The sequence below is a fragment of the Mixophyes fleayi genome, chromosome 12 (genome assembly GCF_038048845.1).
Source record: "Mixophyes fleayi isolate aMixFle1 chromosome 12, aMixFle1.hap1, whole genome shotgun sequence".
NCBI lineage: Eukaryota > Metazoa > Chordata > Amphibia > Anura > Limnodynastidae > Mixophyes > Mixophyes fleayi.
In genome coordinates, this window is record NC_134413.1 from 44,773,697 (window position 1) to 44,792,909 (window position 19,213).

Below are 19,213 nucleotides of genomic sequence, written 5' to 3' on the forward strand. Positions count from 1 at the left end.
TGTGTTAGTATATTTAATATATCATCTACAGAATACATTAATAGACAGCAACAGAGGAATTAATGGGCAGATGGACATGTGAGAGAGAAGTTGGTGGGCAGAGGGGTACATGTCAGTGTGTAACCGGTGAGTGATGTCAAGTTTTCTTTTCTTTGTTTTGTTCTGAAGTCTAGCACTTGGAGCCTCCCTTCTAGATATCCTGTGTTTGCTCCTGGGCAGCAGTGAAGCCTGGACAACATTCTGCATCAGACATCAGTGCTGCGTCAGACATCTGGACTGCATCCTAGCCAGCCAAGAGGTGGTAAGAGTTATTATTTTTAAGTGTGTTAGGGGCTGGGAAAATAGTTTGGGTTTTTTTTTTTGGGGGGGGGGGAGGGGGCACCAAGCTTAAGCTTTGCCTAGGGTGCCGGGCAACCTTGCACCGGCCCTGATGACAATATGAACAATATGGAAACTGAATGTACCAGTTTACTTTGCAGATGCCATTCACTACTGAGGAAGTAGTGAATGAGGAAGTGAGAGGTGACAACAGAACTGAGAACCAGACTGAAATTAAAAGATCTTGCCGAACTGTAACACAAAAAAAAATCTTGGACTTACAAAAACCTTGTACAACCAAAGTACACAACATGGATACCATCAGCAGTCTTACAGTACCAACAGTATTGTAGTGTGGAAAAGTAGATATTAATTGCTGGAGACATGTCAACTAAGATTGGAGAGTGTGGTGGTTTGAAATTATCATGTTAAAAGTGTTCGGTAAATAAAAAAAATAAAAAAAACACACAACAAAAAATAAACACTCCTTACATATTGTTTTGTTAGTATCCTCATACTATGGTATACTCCTACTCATATCATTATATTATACTCATGTGAGAATGCATTATTAAAGATTTGTTGTCAGTTGTGGAGATTTAGTAGAGGATGCTGTAATGAGTAGCAGAGCAGCAATAGTGAAATGTTATAGATAATTCTGGCTCATAATATACCAGAAGTCTTGAAAGCTGACATCTATCTGTGCTCTCGACAACTTTCTGTAACAGTTACCTGACCCTTCAGATGGTGAAACTTGTAGCATATGCATACATTAACACAGTGGGAGCTGCCTCTATTATTTGTGCGGGCAAAGTAATATATATTATCAGCTTTAGACTACAATGGACCAGTGCCACGGGGACCAAATTAAATAAAATATTGAAAATTCACTCTTGGGTTTGCCAAGCAAACAGGTGTTGTCATCCTAACCTTTTCCTGGAGTCCTCTGTGCAATAATATGTGACTTTATCTTTTCACTTGTCACGCTGCCGTACAAGCCAACTAGACCGTAATTCTGCTTCCTCAGCATGCATGCCTGGACTTGATCCTCTAAAAGTTTTCCCTTTTCCCAACAAGTCTTATAGAGCTCTTCACATAATTGTCTGAGCTCGATGGCTTGGAGATCTATGTTGAAGTGCATGGTGCTTAGGATATTGTATATGTGATCCACTGTCTGTGACCCTAAATGCCCATTTGTTGCCTCAGTCTGCTGGTTCTCATGCAGTGAAGTTATGAAATCTAAGAGGAAGTTCACAGTGATGTTAAGAAGACGATGGTTATATTCAAGTATCACGGACTGGGTGTCATTCATTAGCAGAAAACCTATCACTGCTTGAACAAGTAGAGGATTTTGAGACAAAACACCATGTAAAGATGACACTGTATATGGGCTGAGGTGAGGACTTGAGATTTTCTTTCTGTTTTCCTTTGATTCATGATGACTGAATAAAAATGCTTCATACAGCTCCTAAAGAGAAGAAAAATAGGTTATTTATAAAACAAAATGCTTATGTTTGTGGGTACATACCATGACATAATATGAGAAGAATGCTCCAGTGCTAAATGACAAGTATTAGACCTAGTGGTTACTGCTAAAATATCTAGACAAGGGAGATAGTAGCGTAAGTAGTTTGATCAAAACTAAAATTAAAAAGAAACTTCATCTGGTGGCCAACCTGTGGCTCTAGAGCCATATGTGGCTCGGAGCTTTGAAATGTGGCTCCTGAAAGGGGCAAATAAGTGGCATGCAAGATCTGATGGCATATAGAGATGCCCGACGGCCATGCGGGAATATACATACAAAATACATTTCTGGGACATGTGGGTAGATTTAATGGCATGCGGAGAGGTCTGATGACATGGGGGGAGGCTGATGTGCATGTAAGGGGCATATGGGGAGATCCAATGGGCATGTAAAGAGGTCTGGTGTATTGCAGTAGCAGTGTGGATGCAGTAACAGTGTGAGCTAATGTGATGAGACTATAAGTAGCCCTTTTTCCACTCAACACAGCAGTGAAGCAAGAGCTTTGCAGTGGTGTGCTGATTTTATGATTATTCTGAAAATTTTAGCAATGATAGGTATTTTCTTTTTTTGCTTAGCAAGATATTGTAAATTATGTTATTTTCAACAAATGTGTGTACGGTATGCATGTGCATGTTTATACTGGGTATATATATATGCACACACATATAAAAGCTAAAGTTGGCTCTTTGCAGTAGCCATCAATATTATTTGGCTCTTTGACTGACTGGTTGGCCACCCCTGACCTAAGCCATATGCATAAATACAGCCTGCTAACAGGAACCACAAAACACATTTGAAACAGAAGTAAAAGCCACTGCATTCTCACTGTAAATCAACCTGATGTTTGTTAGAACAGAGATTCCCAAACCAGTTCTCAAAATGCTACCTTCAGAGCTTGTTCAGAAACTTCATCTTGGATCTCTTCTAACAGCAGAAGAAATGCTGTCTCATCTTTGAGATGTTTTGTTGGATGCTTCTAAAATACAAGAAACAAAAAATAAATTATGTTAACAGATGTCTTGCACATAAAGATAAAAGTTAAACATAACGTTCAATAACTTCATGAGTCTCACAAGTATTACACAATGTATAATTAACAAATTAATAAAATTCAAATACTATTCATACATACAGAGCAGACTTAAAAACTAACTTATATAGGAAAAAAACAAAGATACTCAAATTAACATCTCTAAATGAAAAGGGGAACTCCAGTTAATGTTATCACAACTTAGTCCTAACTAGCAGAAATGAGAATTTCACTCACTGGTGTTCAAACAGAAACTTCTTCCTAGATGACAGCAAACTCAATGCATTGAAAGCGTGACTGTAGTGATCATAGAGGAATTGCAGTTATAAGGGTTAACCCATCACAAAATTGTGGGGAAAAAAGGCTAAACCAAAACTTCAGTGCAAATATGGTATATCAAATGAATCCATAAATAAATTGAGCTACTAAAGTGTAAAATGTGAAGTCAGAGAGTTTGTTGTGTGTGTATTCGGTGGCTCTGCACACCCCAGTGTTATAAGATAGCGGTGTCACCTATGACAGCTTCAAAGGCCCCTGTAGTAAGCTATATCCTGGCCTAGGATGGAGTTTTGGCAACTGAAGAGACTTTTAGCAACCACTCAGCATGGCGTCTGGCTCAAGGTGACCATGTGCTGACTTGGCTATACTTTATATAGACAAAAATAATTCAGTTTTCAAATATGCCACTTAAAATCAAAAGAAGCAGTGATCAACCACATATTCCTGAAGGGTAGCTCATAAGTCAAATTAAGAATTCTGCCACACAGAGAAGTTGAGGAAATGAGTATAAGCTCAACTGATACCCTGTACCTAGGCCTGTTTGGTAACAATAGATGGGTAAATTCGTAGGGGATCTATCATTAATAAAAATGGGTCTGTGTGATACAGAAAAGTTAGTTCACATAGTAGAATTGGGTAGTAAATCAGGCAATATGCAAATGGTGGTTGTAAAAAGGTGTCACAGACCACAATTCCCCTGGAGATGGGGAAAGGTGTAAAGCCGAGACCAGTTACAAAAAATTGTCAGCTTCTTGGGGATCACTTTAATTAAAGGACTGTCCATCTTTTCTGCCTACCCGCAAGTTCCTGGTGCTCACATATAGCCAGGACCTCAGGCTATCATCTTTACAGCGGCTTTGGTCTCTCTGTAGAGGTGGATAGCAGACAGAGGAGCCCAAGGTCCTTAAATAGAGATGCGGTTTCAGATGACTCCTTACTATTATTAAGAAAGGATGAGATTTAGTACAGGAGTTGTTTAAAATTGAAAGCCCCTTTAAATTTCACATTTCTTACAGGTGTCAGCCATGGAGTAGTGTCCACTAGAGCTCTAGTAGACGGTGAGTTTTAACTCAATTGCAGAGATTGCAGGCGGTGAACTCCACTGTTCTACTGGTTAAGGGGGAAGGTTATTGTAAAGAAGTTATTACTTGGTAGAGTTCTCCTTTAAACGTCAATACTAAAATTGTAAACATACAATCTGGAGAAAAATCTTAAATTACTTACATCATCCCACCCAAACCAGGTATCCAATGTATTCAACCAGAACCAGGCCACCTGCTGAGAAGTGTGGTTTTCATCACACCTGCAAAACAGTGCAAAAATGGGCAGTTAAATATATTTCATCAAAGTTCACCCGGCAACAGAAAATTGTATTATTGCTTTATTTGCTAGATTTTTAGAAGTTAAATAAGGATATTTAATACCAACACTGTGTCCTCTATAAAAAAAAAAAAACAAAAAAAAAAATAAAACAAGATACTTTAACTGTGAATGTGCTTCATTGTCACAGTGAAAATACGTGATAGCTGTCACATGTATTTTTTTTATAAGGTCACGTTAAAAAGCAACTGAAGATACAATCTGACATTAGTAAAAGGCTATTACCCACTGGCGTTCATATGATGTACCCGTCTTGCAAGATCATAATAAAAAAGAAAATACCATACCCACCACTTGTATTTAAGGCACATATTTTTGGACACTAGCCCTTTCATTTTAGTGCGATCAGAGTAGATCAAACTTTAAACAGTCCAGAGTTCTACGAGAGTGCATTGTGTACACACCCACTAGGAGTTAACACGAGTGCTTTAACCAGCATTGTGCTCTATTTTTTTCCATTGATTTCTATGACTTAAATAGAATTGTGTGCTACTGGAAAAATCATCATAGAAATTAATGGAGCTGCAAGCATTGGTAAAAAAAAATTTCCCACATCAGTAGAGATTCAATTAATCTCTACTGATGGTGATTAAATTAGGGAATACCCAGCACTCCCCCTACACCAACCAATCCCATTGCGGCTATAGTGGGAAAATTTGCAGAATGGCGAAAGGGAATTCTGTTCAATCGATTCTTCATTCAATCTGATGTGTGGCTCTGTCTGCATATATGTTTGTTTTTTGGGTTTTTTTGGGGGTGGGGGGTGGGGTTGGATTAAATGAAAGATCATTTAATTCAATTAGAAATCCAAGAAAGATGATATGATCTAGATTTCCTCAAGGACATTTCCCTTTAGATTAATGGAAGATACTGTGTCTGGGATTTCCCTGTGAATTAAAAACTGCAGGTATATGCCATTGTATTAAAACATGCAAGAATTCTCAGATTATGACACTGTAGAGTGTTGAATGAGGATATCAGAGTGTTTTATTAAATCTGAAATTTAACTTGTATTTTCAAAAGGTGTCAGTGTTTTATTTACTTCTTATACTATATTTGCAGAATGGGAATGGGTTTTTAGGGATCCTGTTCCCATAATATAGGGATGGCAAAGCTGTTACGCAATGGGGTCCAACTTTTTTTGCCATTGCAACCCAGGGATGTAAGGAAGAGCTGGTGTGCTTATCAGTGCAGGATGGTAGTCTCTTGAATTTTGAAAAGCCTCCATTCCGTACACAGATGCGCCAGCTCCTACTGGCCAAGTTAGTGCTGGTTCCCACTATAACAAGGGGAAATCATGCACCTCAAACAGTTTTGTGTGGGAGCCAGTCCAGACTGTAGTGCTGTTGCTGGTTTCGGACTTTACATGGTGGTTGAGCTTTTTTATTTTTTTAAATTTACTAGCAAAGGTTCTCACATTCATTTCAAGAGTCCATTCATTTCAATGGAATTTTTACATGCTGAAACCACCATATAAATTGATGGGCTTTTTGCATGCAAACACATCCAGCACATATTATCAGCGGGTGACAGAAATAGCAAACATAGCATTTATGTATATTGTTTTTATTACAGTTTGCACTCGAGTTTAACGCAAACACAACGTCAGTGTGTAACACCTTACCATAGCCGAATATGTGCAATTACTGTGTTTATCTTCAACAAAACTAAGTCAGTCATGCTCTGTGTCACTCCTCTGCAGAAGATTTACTTTTTATAAGGTGCTTCTCTAACCAAACATTATGGGATGGTGAATTCATACACTGGGGTAGGACCAAGGAAGACACAGTATCTCAAATGATTGTTTTCTTAAGTGTCATAGTGTGGTCTGATAGAAGCCAAAAAACTTGTGTGGGAGAACCTTCGGCCCTCTGCAATGGAGTGGGAATATAATGAAATTATATATAAGAAGCAGCAGCACTCAGAGTCACTTGTAAATAATTTTAATCAGTACTCATCTAACGAGCTTGAAAGACGCAAGCAGACAAGTCAGCACACAGAATAATATTAACCAATTTTATTATGCAACTGGATCAGAGAACAGCAGACAGTTTCACCTGTAGAAGAATCGCTCTCAAGACATGGAAGTCATATCACACCACCCGAGAACGTCATGGCACCGTTTACACAAGACGACACGGGAGTGCAGGGTAACCAGGGAAATACAGAAGCCAACAGGCAGCGTGTTTAAAATAGTAAAGTAAAAACACAACGGTCATACTAGAAAACAAAACTAATAAGGTAACCCGGCAGGCAAGAAAACCGTGTATAAGACACTGGACATAGGAGGAAAAGAGTAGATGAATATATGAGAAGCAATAAGGTAGGAGAGGTATAAGGACACCCCCAGAGTGAGAACCCAGACGGTCTTGACAACAATAGGTGGAGTAACGTAAAATGAGGCTCAATATTATCACACCCACAGGGAGCAATCAGAGACTGAAGCCAGAAATGAAATAAATAGAGCAACCAAGAAAGACAGAAGGTAAAGAATTAAAAAAAAAAAAAAAAAAAAAATCACGAAACACCAGAAAACGCAAACAAATAATAAATCCCAAGTTGATTTGAAATCCGCAATTCTTGGAGAGAAATGGTACCAAGTTTTTCAATACTCTTGTGTTTGCGTTATAAGTGAAGCCTCCCCTGGTCACCTGGCAACATGTAGCTTCTGGCAAGGACACAGTAACACATACACTGTATAGACGTTCACATTTTAAGCCACATAAAATGATTTATTTTCTGGAAATAACGCAGGGTTCAAAAAGAAAGAACCAGTCACCACGAAATGGCAATGAACACATCCACCTCACTTAAAAGATACAAATATAACCAGTTCATAGACGTCATCAATTTGCGTATGTGTATTACAGATTTATATACAGCGGGTGAAATAAGTATTGAACACATCAACATTTTTCTCAGTAAATATATATTTAATGTGGCTATTGTAATGAAATTTACACCAAATATCAGCAACGACCCTTGCAATTCACACATGCAAAGAAATCGAACATAGATGTCCATAAATTAAGTCTTGTGTAGTAATGTGAAATGACACAGGGAAAAGGTATTGAACACATGAAGAAAGGGAGGTGCAAAAAGGCATGGAAAGCCAAGACACCATCTGAATCTATCAGTAATTACAAAGTAATCCTGCCAGCTGGTTCAACCACAACTGATGGCCTATAAAAATGTGTCTCATGACAAAGGTGTCACACAAAAAACATCTCATGATGGGTAAAAGCAAAGAGCTCTAAGACCTCCGCTACCTTATTGTTGCAAAACATACTGATGGCATTGGTTACAGAAGGATCTGAAAACTGCTGAATGTTCCAGTGAGCACTGTTGGGGCCATAATCTGAAAGTGGAAAGAACATCATTTCACCATAGACCAGCCACGACCAGGTGCACCTTGGAAGATTTCTGACAGAGGAGTGAAAAAAAAAAAATCAGAAGAGTTGTCCAAGAACTACTTGTGGAGAGCTTCAGAAAGGCCTGGAATTAGCAGGTGCAATTGTTTCAAAGAAAACAATAAGTAATGCACTCAACTGCCATGGCCTGTATGCACGCTCACCACGCAAGACTTTTTTGCTGAAGGAAAAAAAACATGTTGAAGTTTGTTTAAAGTTTGCTGCACAACATTTGGACAAGCCTGTGAAATACTGGGAGAATATAGTGTTGTCAGATGAGAGCAAAATTGAACTCTTTGGATGCCATAATACACACCATGTTTGGAGGAGAAATGGCACTGCACATCATGCCAAAAACACCATACCAACAGTGACGTTTGGAGGTGGGAACATCATGGTGTGGGGCTGTTTTTTCTGCACACGGTACTGGAATACTGCATATGATTGAAGGATGGATGGATGAATGGAAAAAAGAGGACTTTTACTCACCGTAAAATCAGTTTCTCTTACTACGCTGGGGGGCGCTGCGTTACCTTGGGGTATAGTAGGTGGGACTGGAGTTAGGCACTTATAAACTTGTTTGTTCCCCTGACTCCTCCCCCACTATGCCCCTTCTCTGTAGCCGACTTCAGTTTTGTATAACCAAGCCAGGAAGAGAGAAGAAGCAATTTAGAAAGCAACACCAAAGATAGCACTACTTTCAGAGCAAGGGAGGGCGCGCAGTGTCCCCCAGTGTAGTAAGAGAAACTGATTTTACGGTGAGTAAAAATCCTCTTTTCTCTGTCCTACTACTGGGGGACACTGCATTACCTTGGGGAGCTACCAAAGCTGTGTCCAAGGGCGGGGATGCTCTGGAAAGGCTGTGCGCAATGTTTTGTGTTCAAAACCCTGCATTTGTGAATGCAAAGGCATGCAACAAAGAAACAATATGCAGCAGAAACAGACGCTGCCACTCTGTACAACTGCGCCATTGAATGACGCTTTTGTGGCGTACAAAAAGCTGCAACCCTCCTGGAAAGTGCACTGTAAAAGTCACTGGAACCTGCAGAGGGGTACAGACAGAATGTTGGTCGTGATGCAGTGGCAAGAGACCACCTAGACCCTGTCCCCCTATGCTCCCGTCTGAGAACGTTACACAAAAAGAAGAGGCACAAGAATGATGAACTACAATCTCTGTGTCAGTGGAATGCAGGCACTAATTGTCATAACCATAATGTCTCGTACAACGCGCCACTAAGTTTTTGATAAAGAAAATGAGGAAGAGCCAAACACTCTCGCCCCAGATCCCATACGAGATGTGACATCCAAGAGAACAGCCTGCATTGACCTAACAACTCAATCCACTCAATAATATACAAAGGATCACCATATACACTGATGCAACAGCTCAAACCACTCAGTGATATCTAAGGGAGCACTGATACAGTGCTTAAACCATTCAGAGATAAACAAGGGAGCACTCATTTCATGAGCAAACGGCTTAACTCAGCGATATCTGAGGGAGCACTCATATAGAGAGCTAACAACATAAGCCCGACATATATACCAGGAAGCACTCATACCATGAGCTAACAGCTTAACTAATTCAGAGAGTCACCGGAGGCCAAAGCAAGCCTCCTGATGACGAGAACTAGACTCCCTGGAAATCTACAACCAACCAAAAGGTGGGCTGAGCATAAAGAAATTGCTTAAGCAAAACAACCTTCCGCTCAGCTAGAGAGCCATGGAAGCTGCACGCTGAAAGAAGAAGGGCGTAGACCCAATAGAAGCCAGCTGGTAAAGAAAACTCTTAAAGATTCCTGAGTGAGACGTGTGAAATTCTAGGAATTTACACCAATCGAATATAGTTTCTAGCCCCAAAGAAAACAGCTAAAGAAGAATCTCTACGGCTGAATTGAAGGTAGCAACAATCTTCCTGCAAGGATTCTCTAGCCGAAAAGGTTAGCCATCCGACGCCACAGCGTCAAACCAGATGATGAAAACAAAAAGAGCTGAACTACGAGATGAGGCCGCTCTGGAAACGGGAAAAGAGGGACGACAACACAAGTCCCCTAAAACAGTAGAACACTGCTTTGCGAGACATACGGCAGACCACCAGACTAGCTGGGATGCGCCCCCTCCTAGAAACTCTTGAACCCCCATGAGGAAATTGGACCTGTGAATCAACTGTACACCCCCTAAGTTCTAGGGAGACCCAACTTGGCTATGGACACAACCACCTGAGGGTCATTAGATTGAGAGCCGATAGAGAAAACAGGTTAACATGTGAAAAGAACCTGGGCTCCCGCTTAGAGCCCTATGATCTAACCAGGAAAGCACAAAGGTATTACCCTGAGGTGACCCACTCTACCTGTTAAAGGATTGATTGCTAAGGCATTCGGCCCTCAATAATAATAAGTCGGTCTAGCTTGGCCCATAGTATGGCACAATGAACACCCCTCCGACCATACACAGGTCGACCCCTATCCTGCATTAGGATACGGGAATTGCATAAGTGCTACAAATATGCAGCAGCACTGCATTTTAAGACCGAATCTCTACAGGTTTTCTGACCCTCTGTACAAGAAGAACAACTGACTGACTAATAAAAACAATGTGACTAAGCACCACCCGAAGGTAAATTAGTGATTCAGGGTAAAGGGGTGCTATGCACATCCAAAGCCATGAAAGCAGCCTTCCTTGATGAGAATCTCCCTGTTGAGACATGGGAGATGTTACAAACAAGGAAAGGCAAAGATACAAGTAGAAACTTCATATCCTATTTTGCAAAACAGAAACTCCCGATACTGAAAGGAAATTCTGCCAGGAGCATTTTGGAACTGTGTAGAAAAGAGATGAGCGTGTTCTTCGGTAGGAAGCTACTGAAAACCCCAAACTAGAAGATAAGGCATAAGCCAACGCTTCTAGCGTGGTAGAATAAACGAAGAGCTGGGTAGGCTCAAAGTGATCACCTGTGAACCCAATAATGCAGTCCTGCTGCTTGCTGAGAGGCTGCAAGTATAATGTTCTGGCAGAAAACGTCTAGCTGTAAGCTTAGCGTTGGGTGTAATAAATAACTTCCACCTTCGGGGAATGTCCACAAATCCAAGGATGTTTACCTGATTTCCACAGCACATAAACTATAACCACCCCTGTAAGGCTAAACCTGACTCGAAGTGTGGCACCCTGACCTCAAATCAACAGAGAGGATCAACGGATGGAACACGTAAACATCATGGCCTGGTGTCGCTGACATAAAACAAAGAAATCATACCTACCGCCAGAAGCCTTTGGATACTCATTTATAATAGTGCAAATTGAGAGTTCCGATATTGGAACAAAGTGCTGTAAGCATGTGGCTAACTATAGGTATCATAGCTGTATGCCTACCAGCTATGATGCTGTTGGCTGAATACAAACCACCCCATTAACCCTTAATGAGAATAAAGGCTAGAGCACTCTTCTGTCCGAGAGCCGCTAGATAAAACCCGTTACCAGCCCCTGCTCTGCGTAGGAGGACTTCTTTGTCTGCTCCCGCCGGGGACAGCAGAACAAGAGAACTTAAGAGCCACCGAATTGTCACCAACAGGGACTACCTCCCTTGTATTGACTGTGGAGAGTTATGGGAAGTGAAAAAATAGCCAGTCTATTACTGTTTACCTGGTCTTTGACAAAAGACAGACACCGAGTCTAAGATATGAGAAAAAACATTTTCCCAACTAGAGTGTCACTAAGGCTTAGGTTGAAAATTGAAAACCAAGGATAGACTGTAGTCTTGCAACTGCGAAAACTGTGTACAGTTTAAGCTGGGATGATCCACCTTGTGAGTGTAATCAGCAAGAACATTCCTCTTGATAGTAAAACAAGATGGAGATAGACATCCCCTGGTGAGGAATAAACTACATCCTTATTCTGACTGTAGCAACAGTCCAAGATAAAATCCTCTCCATCTGTGGAAGATGGTGAACAACAGCATCTTTGTCCAGATGGTTTTATACCTGAACAGCGTAATGCCGCTTCTGTGGTAGCGGACAGATATAAGCTCTGTGAGTGCTTAACCAGCACAGTGTAAACGTGTGTAGAATCATGAAAAAGGGGATACTCACGTACCATTTCGAACTTAAAAATCACCTTAATGTGTTCGGCCACCAGAAGTGACAGTGATTTAGGCCAGACCTGTTTCTGCAAAACAGCTGACACTGAAATGGGAGCACCCTGTTTGTAGACCCTAGCCCTACAGTCTGTGACGAGGCATTCGGGCTAAGCTGTGGAAAAGATACCGTATATACTCGAGTATAAGTCGACCCGAATATAAGCCGACTATTTTACCACCAAAAACTGGGAAAACTTATTGACTCGAGTATAAGCCTAGGGTGGGAAATGCAGCAGCTACTGGTAATTTTTTTTTTTTTAAAAAAAAGCTCACTTCTGTTTAATTACTGTAATTTCAGTCAGAGTTTTAAACAATCAGGATAATCACAGTCTTAACAAATGATTTCATAACTCAAACATTTCTATAGGGATTCTATGCACATGGAAACACAAAACAAAAAGACAACTCCAACTAGGTAAATAAAAAAACTTTTCAAATGTGTACTGTGAAACAGGAACAACAACATAGACCAAAAACAAAAAATGAATATGATAATGGTAAAGCAAAAATCAATGTAGGGTGCTGTCACCCTAACGAGGAACCCACAGGCTCTTTATCTGGGCCAACTTTTGGAGTGTGTAACCAGGGTTAACCAGCAAACACACACTGCACCAGATCACATCTTACCAGGCTAACTGCAGCCTATCATTCACCTCCAGTAGCATGGAAATGGTAAAATATTTTCACATTTAAGAAAGTAAAGAATACATAAGTTTATTAATGCAAAGCACCAAGAAAGCTTTTAAGCAAGGATTAAGTTACACATGTAACATAACACATAGTACAGTACCATTCAGATGCGCTGGTAGCCAACCTTGGGGTATCCCTTTTTAAGGCGTAATCCTTTGTGACAGAGGTGTCACCCCACAGATCCACAACAACATCCCCAGAGATTCAAGAAGAAGAATGAAGCTTACTGGTCCTCAAAGTCCTTCACTTTTTGCTCTGATTCTTCAATCAGTTCAGCAGCAGCTGTATTCCCGCGTTAGTCCTGACATCTCTCTCTCTCTCAGCCCCGCAGTGGAACGCATGTGCGTTCCACATACAGGAAGTTCGGCATTTCTGTTACAAATGCAAAACTTCCTGTCAGTGGAACGCACATGCGTTCCACTGCGGGGCTGAGAGAGAGAGTTAACAGCTCAGGGACCGGACACCAGGTAAGTTCACCCGTGTATAAGCCGAGGGGCCTTTTTCAGCATACAAAAATGTGCTGAAAAACTCGGCTTATACACGAGTATATACGGTAATTTAAAAATTACATTTCGCACATATATAATGTCACTCCTATTTCCCAGTTGATCCATTAGAAAACATAAGGAAATGGTAGGCAAAGTAACAGGTTATAACATTGTCTAACAATTAATTTGAAGCCACATATACATATAAACCAGCGAGTATTCTACTCCTGGAAGACTCACCTATTGTAACCTGATACAACAGCAAGAAAAAGAAAAAGACACAGAATAAATCTGTTCTATCTTTTAAACTGGTAATATATATGTGTGCTATTAGGGTTTACGTACACATATACACAATGCAATACAGACCAACCAGCCTACCACGGGATAACACTATATATTATTTTTGTGCCACAAATAATGTAGAGCATATAAAACAGCGTGTTTATTATATATCAGATAAATATAATATATCAGATAATTCCTCAGACATAGCGCATATTTAGAAAACTGTATAAAAGTTAACCACAATACTTGGAACACAGGCTATACGTAGCAAAAGGGATTGTGTATATATACGGAACTCCCTTTACCAGACTTATGGAAAAAGTCTATCCACAGTCACCATATGGAATATTATACATATATGTATTCCCATATCAATGTACATCTGCCCAAAAAGCAAAATATGTCACAGGAGGATAGGAAACTACCATATTGTCTAATAGGTAATCCTATAATATAAACAGCAGTCATAGGGTCCTGAAATAAAGATCCTGACTGTGGCAAACAGGCTGACAATCGTTTAAAAACAGAATTAAAAATGATACATTACCCAGTGAAGAGAGGCAGAAGTCTGGAACAGCATGCACTGATGTGTGTGTGCTCCGGATCCAAGATGGCCACCATTCGCGCCATTAGGGAGAGAGAGAGGGGGAGGTGTACTCCCCTCTCCTAACATGTCCGCCTCTGCTCACCGCCGCTCAGCCTAATGTGTGTAGATATATGTATGTATATATATATATATATATATATATATATATATAAATAATATGGCTGCAGCTGCTGGAAGTGAGAACCGCCGCTCTGCCATGCCCAGGGTGCGTGCGGTCTCACTGACTTCATTGTCTCTACAGAGCGCGATGCCTGTCCTTCTCCCCCGCTGCTGCTCGTTGTCTAGGGGCGGAGGAGGGGGGGGGGCTGCCGGCGAGTCTGCAGGCGGGGAGAAGAGGCTGAGACACCCTCACTCCCGCCCGCCTGTTTCAATGTGGCCTCGGCCGTCTATAAGGCCGGTAATAAACATAACTGCCCCACATAAAGCTGCCTTTAAAGGCACAGTTTAAAATAAACAATAGCCCCTTTGCTCGTTGTTTTCTAGGGGTAGACTGCCGACAGAGGTGCAAGAGTGAAGAAATCCCGGGGACTTTCACTCCTCTGGGTCTTGGCATGGAGTCCAGCGCTGCACCTGAAAAGGAACAAAGATAAAAACAGGAAACCTACTGCTAAACTAAGTATAGGCAGGAGCCTATACAGAAGTGACCTTTCTCCAGAAGGCACTTACAACAACTGAAGTCAGCTACAGAGGAGGGGCGTAGTGGGGGAGGAGTCAGGGGAACAAACAAGTTTATAAGTGGCTAACTCCAGTCCCACCTACTATACCCCAAGGTAACCCAGTGTCCCCCAGTGGTAGGACAGAGAAATATGCCCACACAGCCAAGACACTCTCAAGTGGTTTCAGAGAAAGAAAATAAAGCTGCTAGAATGGCCCAGCCAATCACCTGACTTGAATCCAATTGAAAATCTATAGAAATAACTAATGATCAGAGTTCATAGAAGAAGCCCACAGAACCTTCAAGAGTTGAAGACTATTTGCGTTGAAGAATGGGGCAAAAAAAAAATCACACCTGAGCAATGCATGCGACTAGTTTCTCCATACACGAGGCATCTTGAAGCTGTCATTACCAACAAAGGCTTTTGTACAAAATATTAAATAAATTTCAGGAAGCGTGTTAAATACTTTTTCCTTTTGCATTTCACATTATTACACAAAACTTAATTTATGGACAATTATGGTTTGATTTCTTTGCATGTGTGAATCGCAAAGGTTGTTGCCGACATTTGGTGTAAATTTCATTACAATAGCCATATTAAATATATTTAAATCAATACTTATTTCACCCACTGTATTAGACAACCAGCCTGCACTTTATATAGGCTGTAGAGGGACATAGGCACAGGACCAATTACAAGTCATTATCTGTGATCACTGTTTTAGTTTGAACTCCTCTCCCTCAGCAGCATTTTTGACAGGGTCTGCAAGATGAATGGTGGAGCCCAGGATAAATAGCTGAATGGAGCATCTGCAAGTGTCTTTCACAATAGCTGGGAGTGCAGTTTTAAAACAGATTTTTTCTTTTTTTTAAAGTTAGTTGGGAAAAAAACAGCCATATAATGCTAAAACTTTAAAAGCATGTCATACACAAGAGATAGCATTACAAGCTGGGCACAGGCCAAGAACTGTTGAAAAGTTTGCAAAAATATTAGGACAGGTATTAGACAGAAAGTCACTGAGTGCAAGGAGCTGTAAACTTTTAAAATATGAAGCTGTAAAATAGATAGATAAAACAGCAATAACTTGGTATACTGTTGTTCTGTATAAGGAAAATCAGCACTCACATTTGCAGCAGCCATCTAAACAACTCTCAGCATTCCATAGTTTTGTTACAATCATTTTCATTTGATTGGACATACCATACACACAATATACAATGTAATACCCTATCAATTTGTAACATAGCATCTCATATAAAATAACTGTAAACAAAAACTTGAACTCTAGAAACTAGAAGTGCAGCTAGTTGTTGCAAAGAGCAGAAAAAAAAATAATGGAATCATTGTGCTTAAGTCCAACCAAATTTTCAAACACTTTAGACACAACCATTTTATTACAATAAACTTTTCTGCTGGGTTCAGTTAAATTTTGGATACAGACCCACTGACGTTTAACATGCATTCAAGGCAAGTGAAACGCATGGATGTGAAAGCATACGGATTTGCGTTTTTACATGCATTTAACTTGCATTGCAGCATTTTGAACACTACTTGTTCCAATTCAGCATATTTCCCCCATTTTAAATAGATGAAAACTATACATTACTTTCTAAAGTATGTTTGATACCAATTTCATATTTGCTTTAACATGTCAAAAACAATTATCTCAGATGAGAGGACATCAGGGATTTGATTACATACACTTGCATATTTGTTTTACATTGGGTAAAGAGCATCTGGAAATGCGCTTATCCATCACAGTACAACTAGAGTCCTATTAAAAGCATAGCACAAGATCGAATCTATATCAAGGGATGTAGTACAAAAGTCAAGTCTTTCTGCCGAGTGTAAATAGCTGTACGTCGCTCAACAAGGAACGCTCCTAAAATACCAGCCATTCATCCATCTGTTAACGGGTTCTCAACAACGACAGCATGCCAGCCTAATTATTATAATATTACACTCAGACATTGGATGCAGAGCCAGCAGCACATCCATACACTTCCAAGAGTGCCAGTGTACCCCACCATGATTTGTGTGAACTGAGGCCCGCCAGAGCAGAGAGTGTCTCGTGTACCCACCTGAGTAGGTAGGGGGCTTTGACCAGGCCCCTCAAAATTTCTTCTATCTCCCTTGAATCGGGACTTCGGTGCAATTGGGGTAGGCAGGCCCGGGCCAGCTCCCAATGCCCTCTCTGTAGACACCGGCAGAAGAGTTCGTGCAAACTCTTCAAAGAGGCCGCTTCTTCTTCCCCAAACGGGTGTGCCATTCCTCCCGCTGCGCTCGTATCTTCTTCCGGGAGCCGGATTATCTGTCCGTAAACACTTCGCAACCCGTTCTCAGGGGCTGCCCCGCTATGCATCACGTGACCAACCAGGGTCATATGATCTGCTTGGTCTTTCCTGATCACATGATACAAATGTGCGCGCTCACCTCTCACCACTCTAGCACACGGCTAAATTATTACTGGAGGGTCTTACTATGTGATAAAACTGCCTCCTTTCATTATCATTATCATCATCAACATTTATTTATATAGTGCCTGCAAATTCCGTAGCACTTTACAATTGGGAACAAACATTAATAAGACAATAGTGGGTAATATATACAGACAGAGAGGTAAGAAAAACATGGTCGCAAACTTACAGTCTATAGGAGTGTTAAGAACCTTAATTTTTGACTAATGATCAAAAGTTACAGTGGAAACAAGCCATTAAAAAAAATTGATGGCTATAAGACGAGCAGAATTCACCTCAATCTTACCCTTCTGTGTACACAGAAAATAATTCAGAAGTTCAACACACACTGCCATGTTCCAGTAGCATAACTGTCTTATATGCACATCTTTTGTATCCCCCATCTCCATCCAATTAGTCCCTGTTTTGTGTTTGATGTATGTACTTATGATGGGTACCCCTGGTGTCCTAAGCTGCAACTTCAAGTGGTCGTTGATGCTCAGGCTAATTGGTGGGTACAGGCAAACAATACTCACATGCAGGCGGAACCCTAGTGTGGTAGTAAATAAATTTGGGCGCATGGCCATCTCAGTTCAAAACAGAAAGCATCAACTTTATTAACTCCTCTTCTTCCAGCACAAAAAGGCATAACAGATGCACAAGAGTATACATTCTCCTGCACATTGCTTAAGTAGATGCTTTCTCTTTGTCTCTTCACACTGCTGAACACTATTTAGAAAGTAATAGCCATTACATACCAACTACTGCTACTGGGAGAAGTAGTTCAACAGGCCCAACCATAAGTCGCATCACATAGGCTTCACCAATGTGACTGGATCACTGATAAATAACTCCTGGTATAAATTTACTTAAAGGAAATAGCGCAGGGCGCTTATTTATATAATTACACATGCACTTGTTTTTTATATTGTGTATATTTTGAGATAGGAAATCATTATTTCTGAGACCAGGGTAGAAAATTAGCTTTTCTGTTTTAACCTTTCTAAAGGAAATGCATTATTTCTGATGTATATATCTGATACAATTGTGGATGGAGGTCTTTTGTGTATTGGGATGTCTTTTGTATGGAAGTGTCATTGTTTGGGGTTTGTAAGGTTGCTAGTGGAAACCTCCAATTATGCACATGATAGCATGAATTGCTAACTAAGTTTTGTGTTGAAGTGTCAAAAGCCTGCTCTGGCCAAAGGCCCAGCATGGGGTCGTTACTTTGTGGCCTTTTGTCAGAGTGTTCAAACCTTTCTGAAACTTTGTAAACAGGACATCACAGCGTCTCTAGAATTTCATAGATAAGTGTAAATATTGTTGGCTTTGCAATCAATGTAAATCCATGTTTGTGGAATCACATTGCTTCCTGATTCTAAAAATAACCTGTGTCCAAACTGTATAAAAGGCACTGGCTTTTATTGAAAAGTTGTTCTTCTGATTTCATCTGACCTTAGCACTGGCACCTTCAGCCAGTGTGAGAGCAAATAAACATCACTTGCTTCAAAGACCTGCTTGAAAATATCTTCAATATTGCTGTATTCCTGTGACCTGCAGATTAGACCCTAAATCTAATCAGTTCTCCGGCTGTTTCTGAGGTTGGACCCAGCTTTTCCATTACCACCGCTCTGCCTGCTACCCTGCAGCCCTGGTCAGTGTGATAGGCCAGGGGGGATCCATCCACAGCAACCCTGATCCATAGTGAGAGGTCGGGAGTTACCAGCCAAGGTACACAAGTAACGGTACACTCGCAGCGTCAGTTATGCAGAAGAAAGGTACTGGATGCTGGTAAGGAGTCCAGTGGTGGCAGCATTTGTAAGCCCCTCCTACTGCGGCAAGAGGGCACATGTGGGATAACGAAAGAGAACAGTGGCAAAGTAAGCCCAGCCGGTTCCCAGCAGCAACAGACAGGGTGACATAGGCGGTCCATCCTGTCACAACCAATTTTTCA

The 19,213-nt window shown here is 40.8% G+C and overlaps 1 protein-coding gene across 1 annotated transcript; it reads right to left on the reverse strand.

Annotated features, from left to right (window-relative positions):
* Positions 1-391: 391 nt before the first annotated feature.
* Positions 392-17,168, reverse strand: LOC142108650 (zinc finger FYVE domain-containing protein 26-like). Its single transcript, XM_075192466.1, has 4 exons — positions 16,885-17,168; positions 4,377-4,455; positions 2,730-2,819; positions 392-1,786 (listed from the first exon to the last, which is right to left on the reverse strand). The coding sequence occupies exons 1-4, from the start codon at positions 17,163-17,165 to the stop codon at positions 1,244-1,246; spliced, it is 993 nt and encodes a 330-aa protein (XP_075048567.1). The 5' UTR covers positions 17,166-17,168; the 3' UTR covers positions 392-1,243.
* Positions 17,169-19,213: the final 2,045 nt, after the last annotated feature.

Bases quoted from the DNA above. Each gene is read 5' to 3' on its own strand.
- LOC142108650 (XM_075192466.1), bottom strand. From the start codon at position 17,165: ATGCATAGCGGGGCAGCCCCTGAGAACGGGTTGCGAAGTGTTTACGGA. The intron at 2,820-4,376 runs GTAAGTAATTTA...CTTGTATTTTAG, and splicing joins CCTGGTTTGGGTGGGATGAT to AAGCATCCAACAAAACATCT. The intron at 1,787-2,729 runs GTAGCATTTTGA...TCTTCTCTTTAG, and splicing joins TTTCTGAACAAGCTCTGAAG to GAGCTGTATGAAGCATTTTT.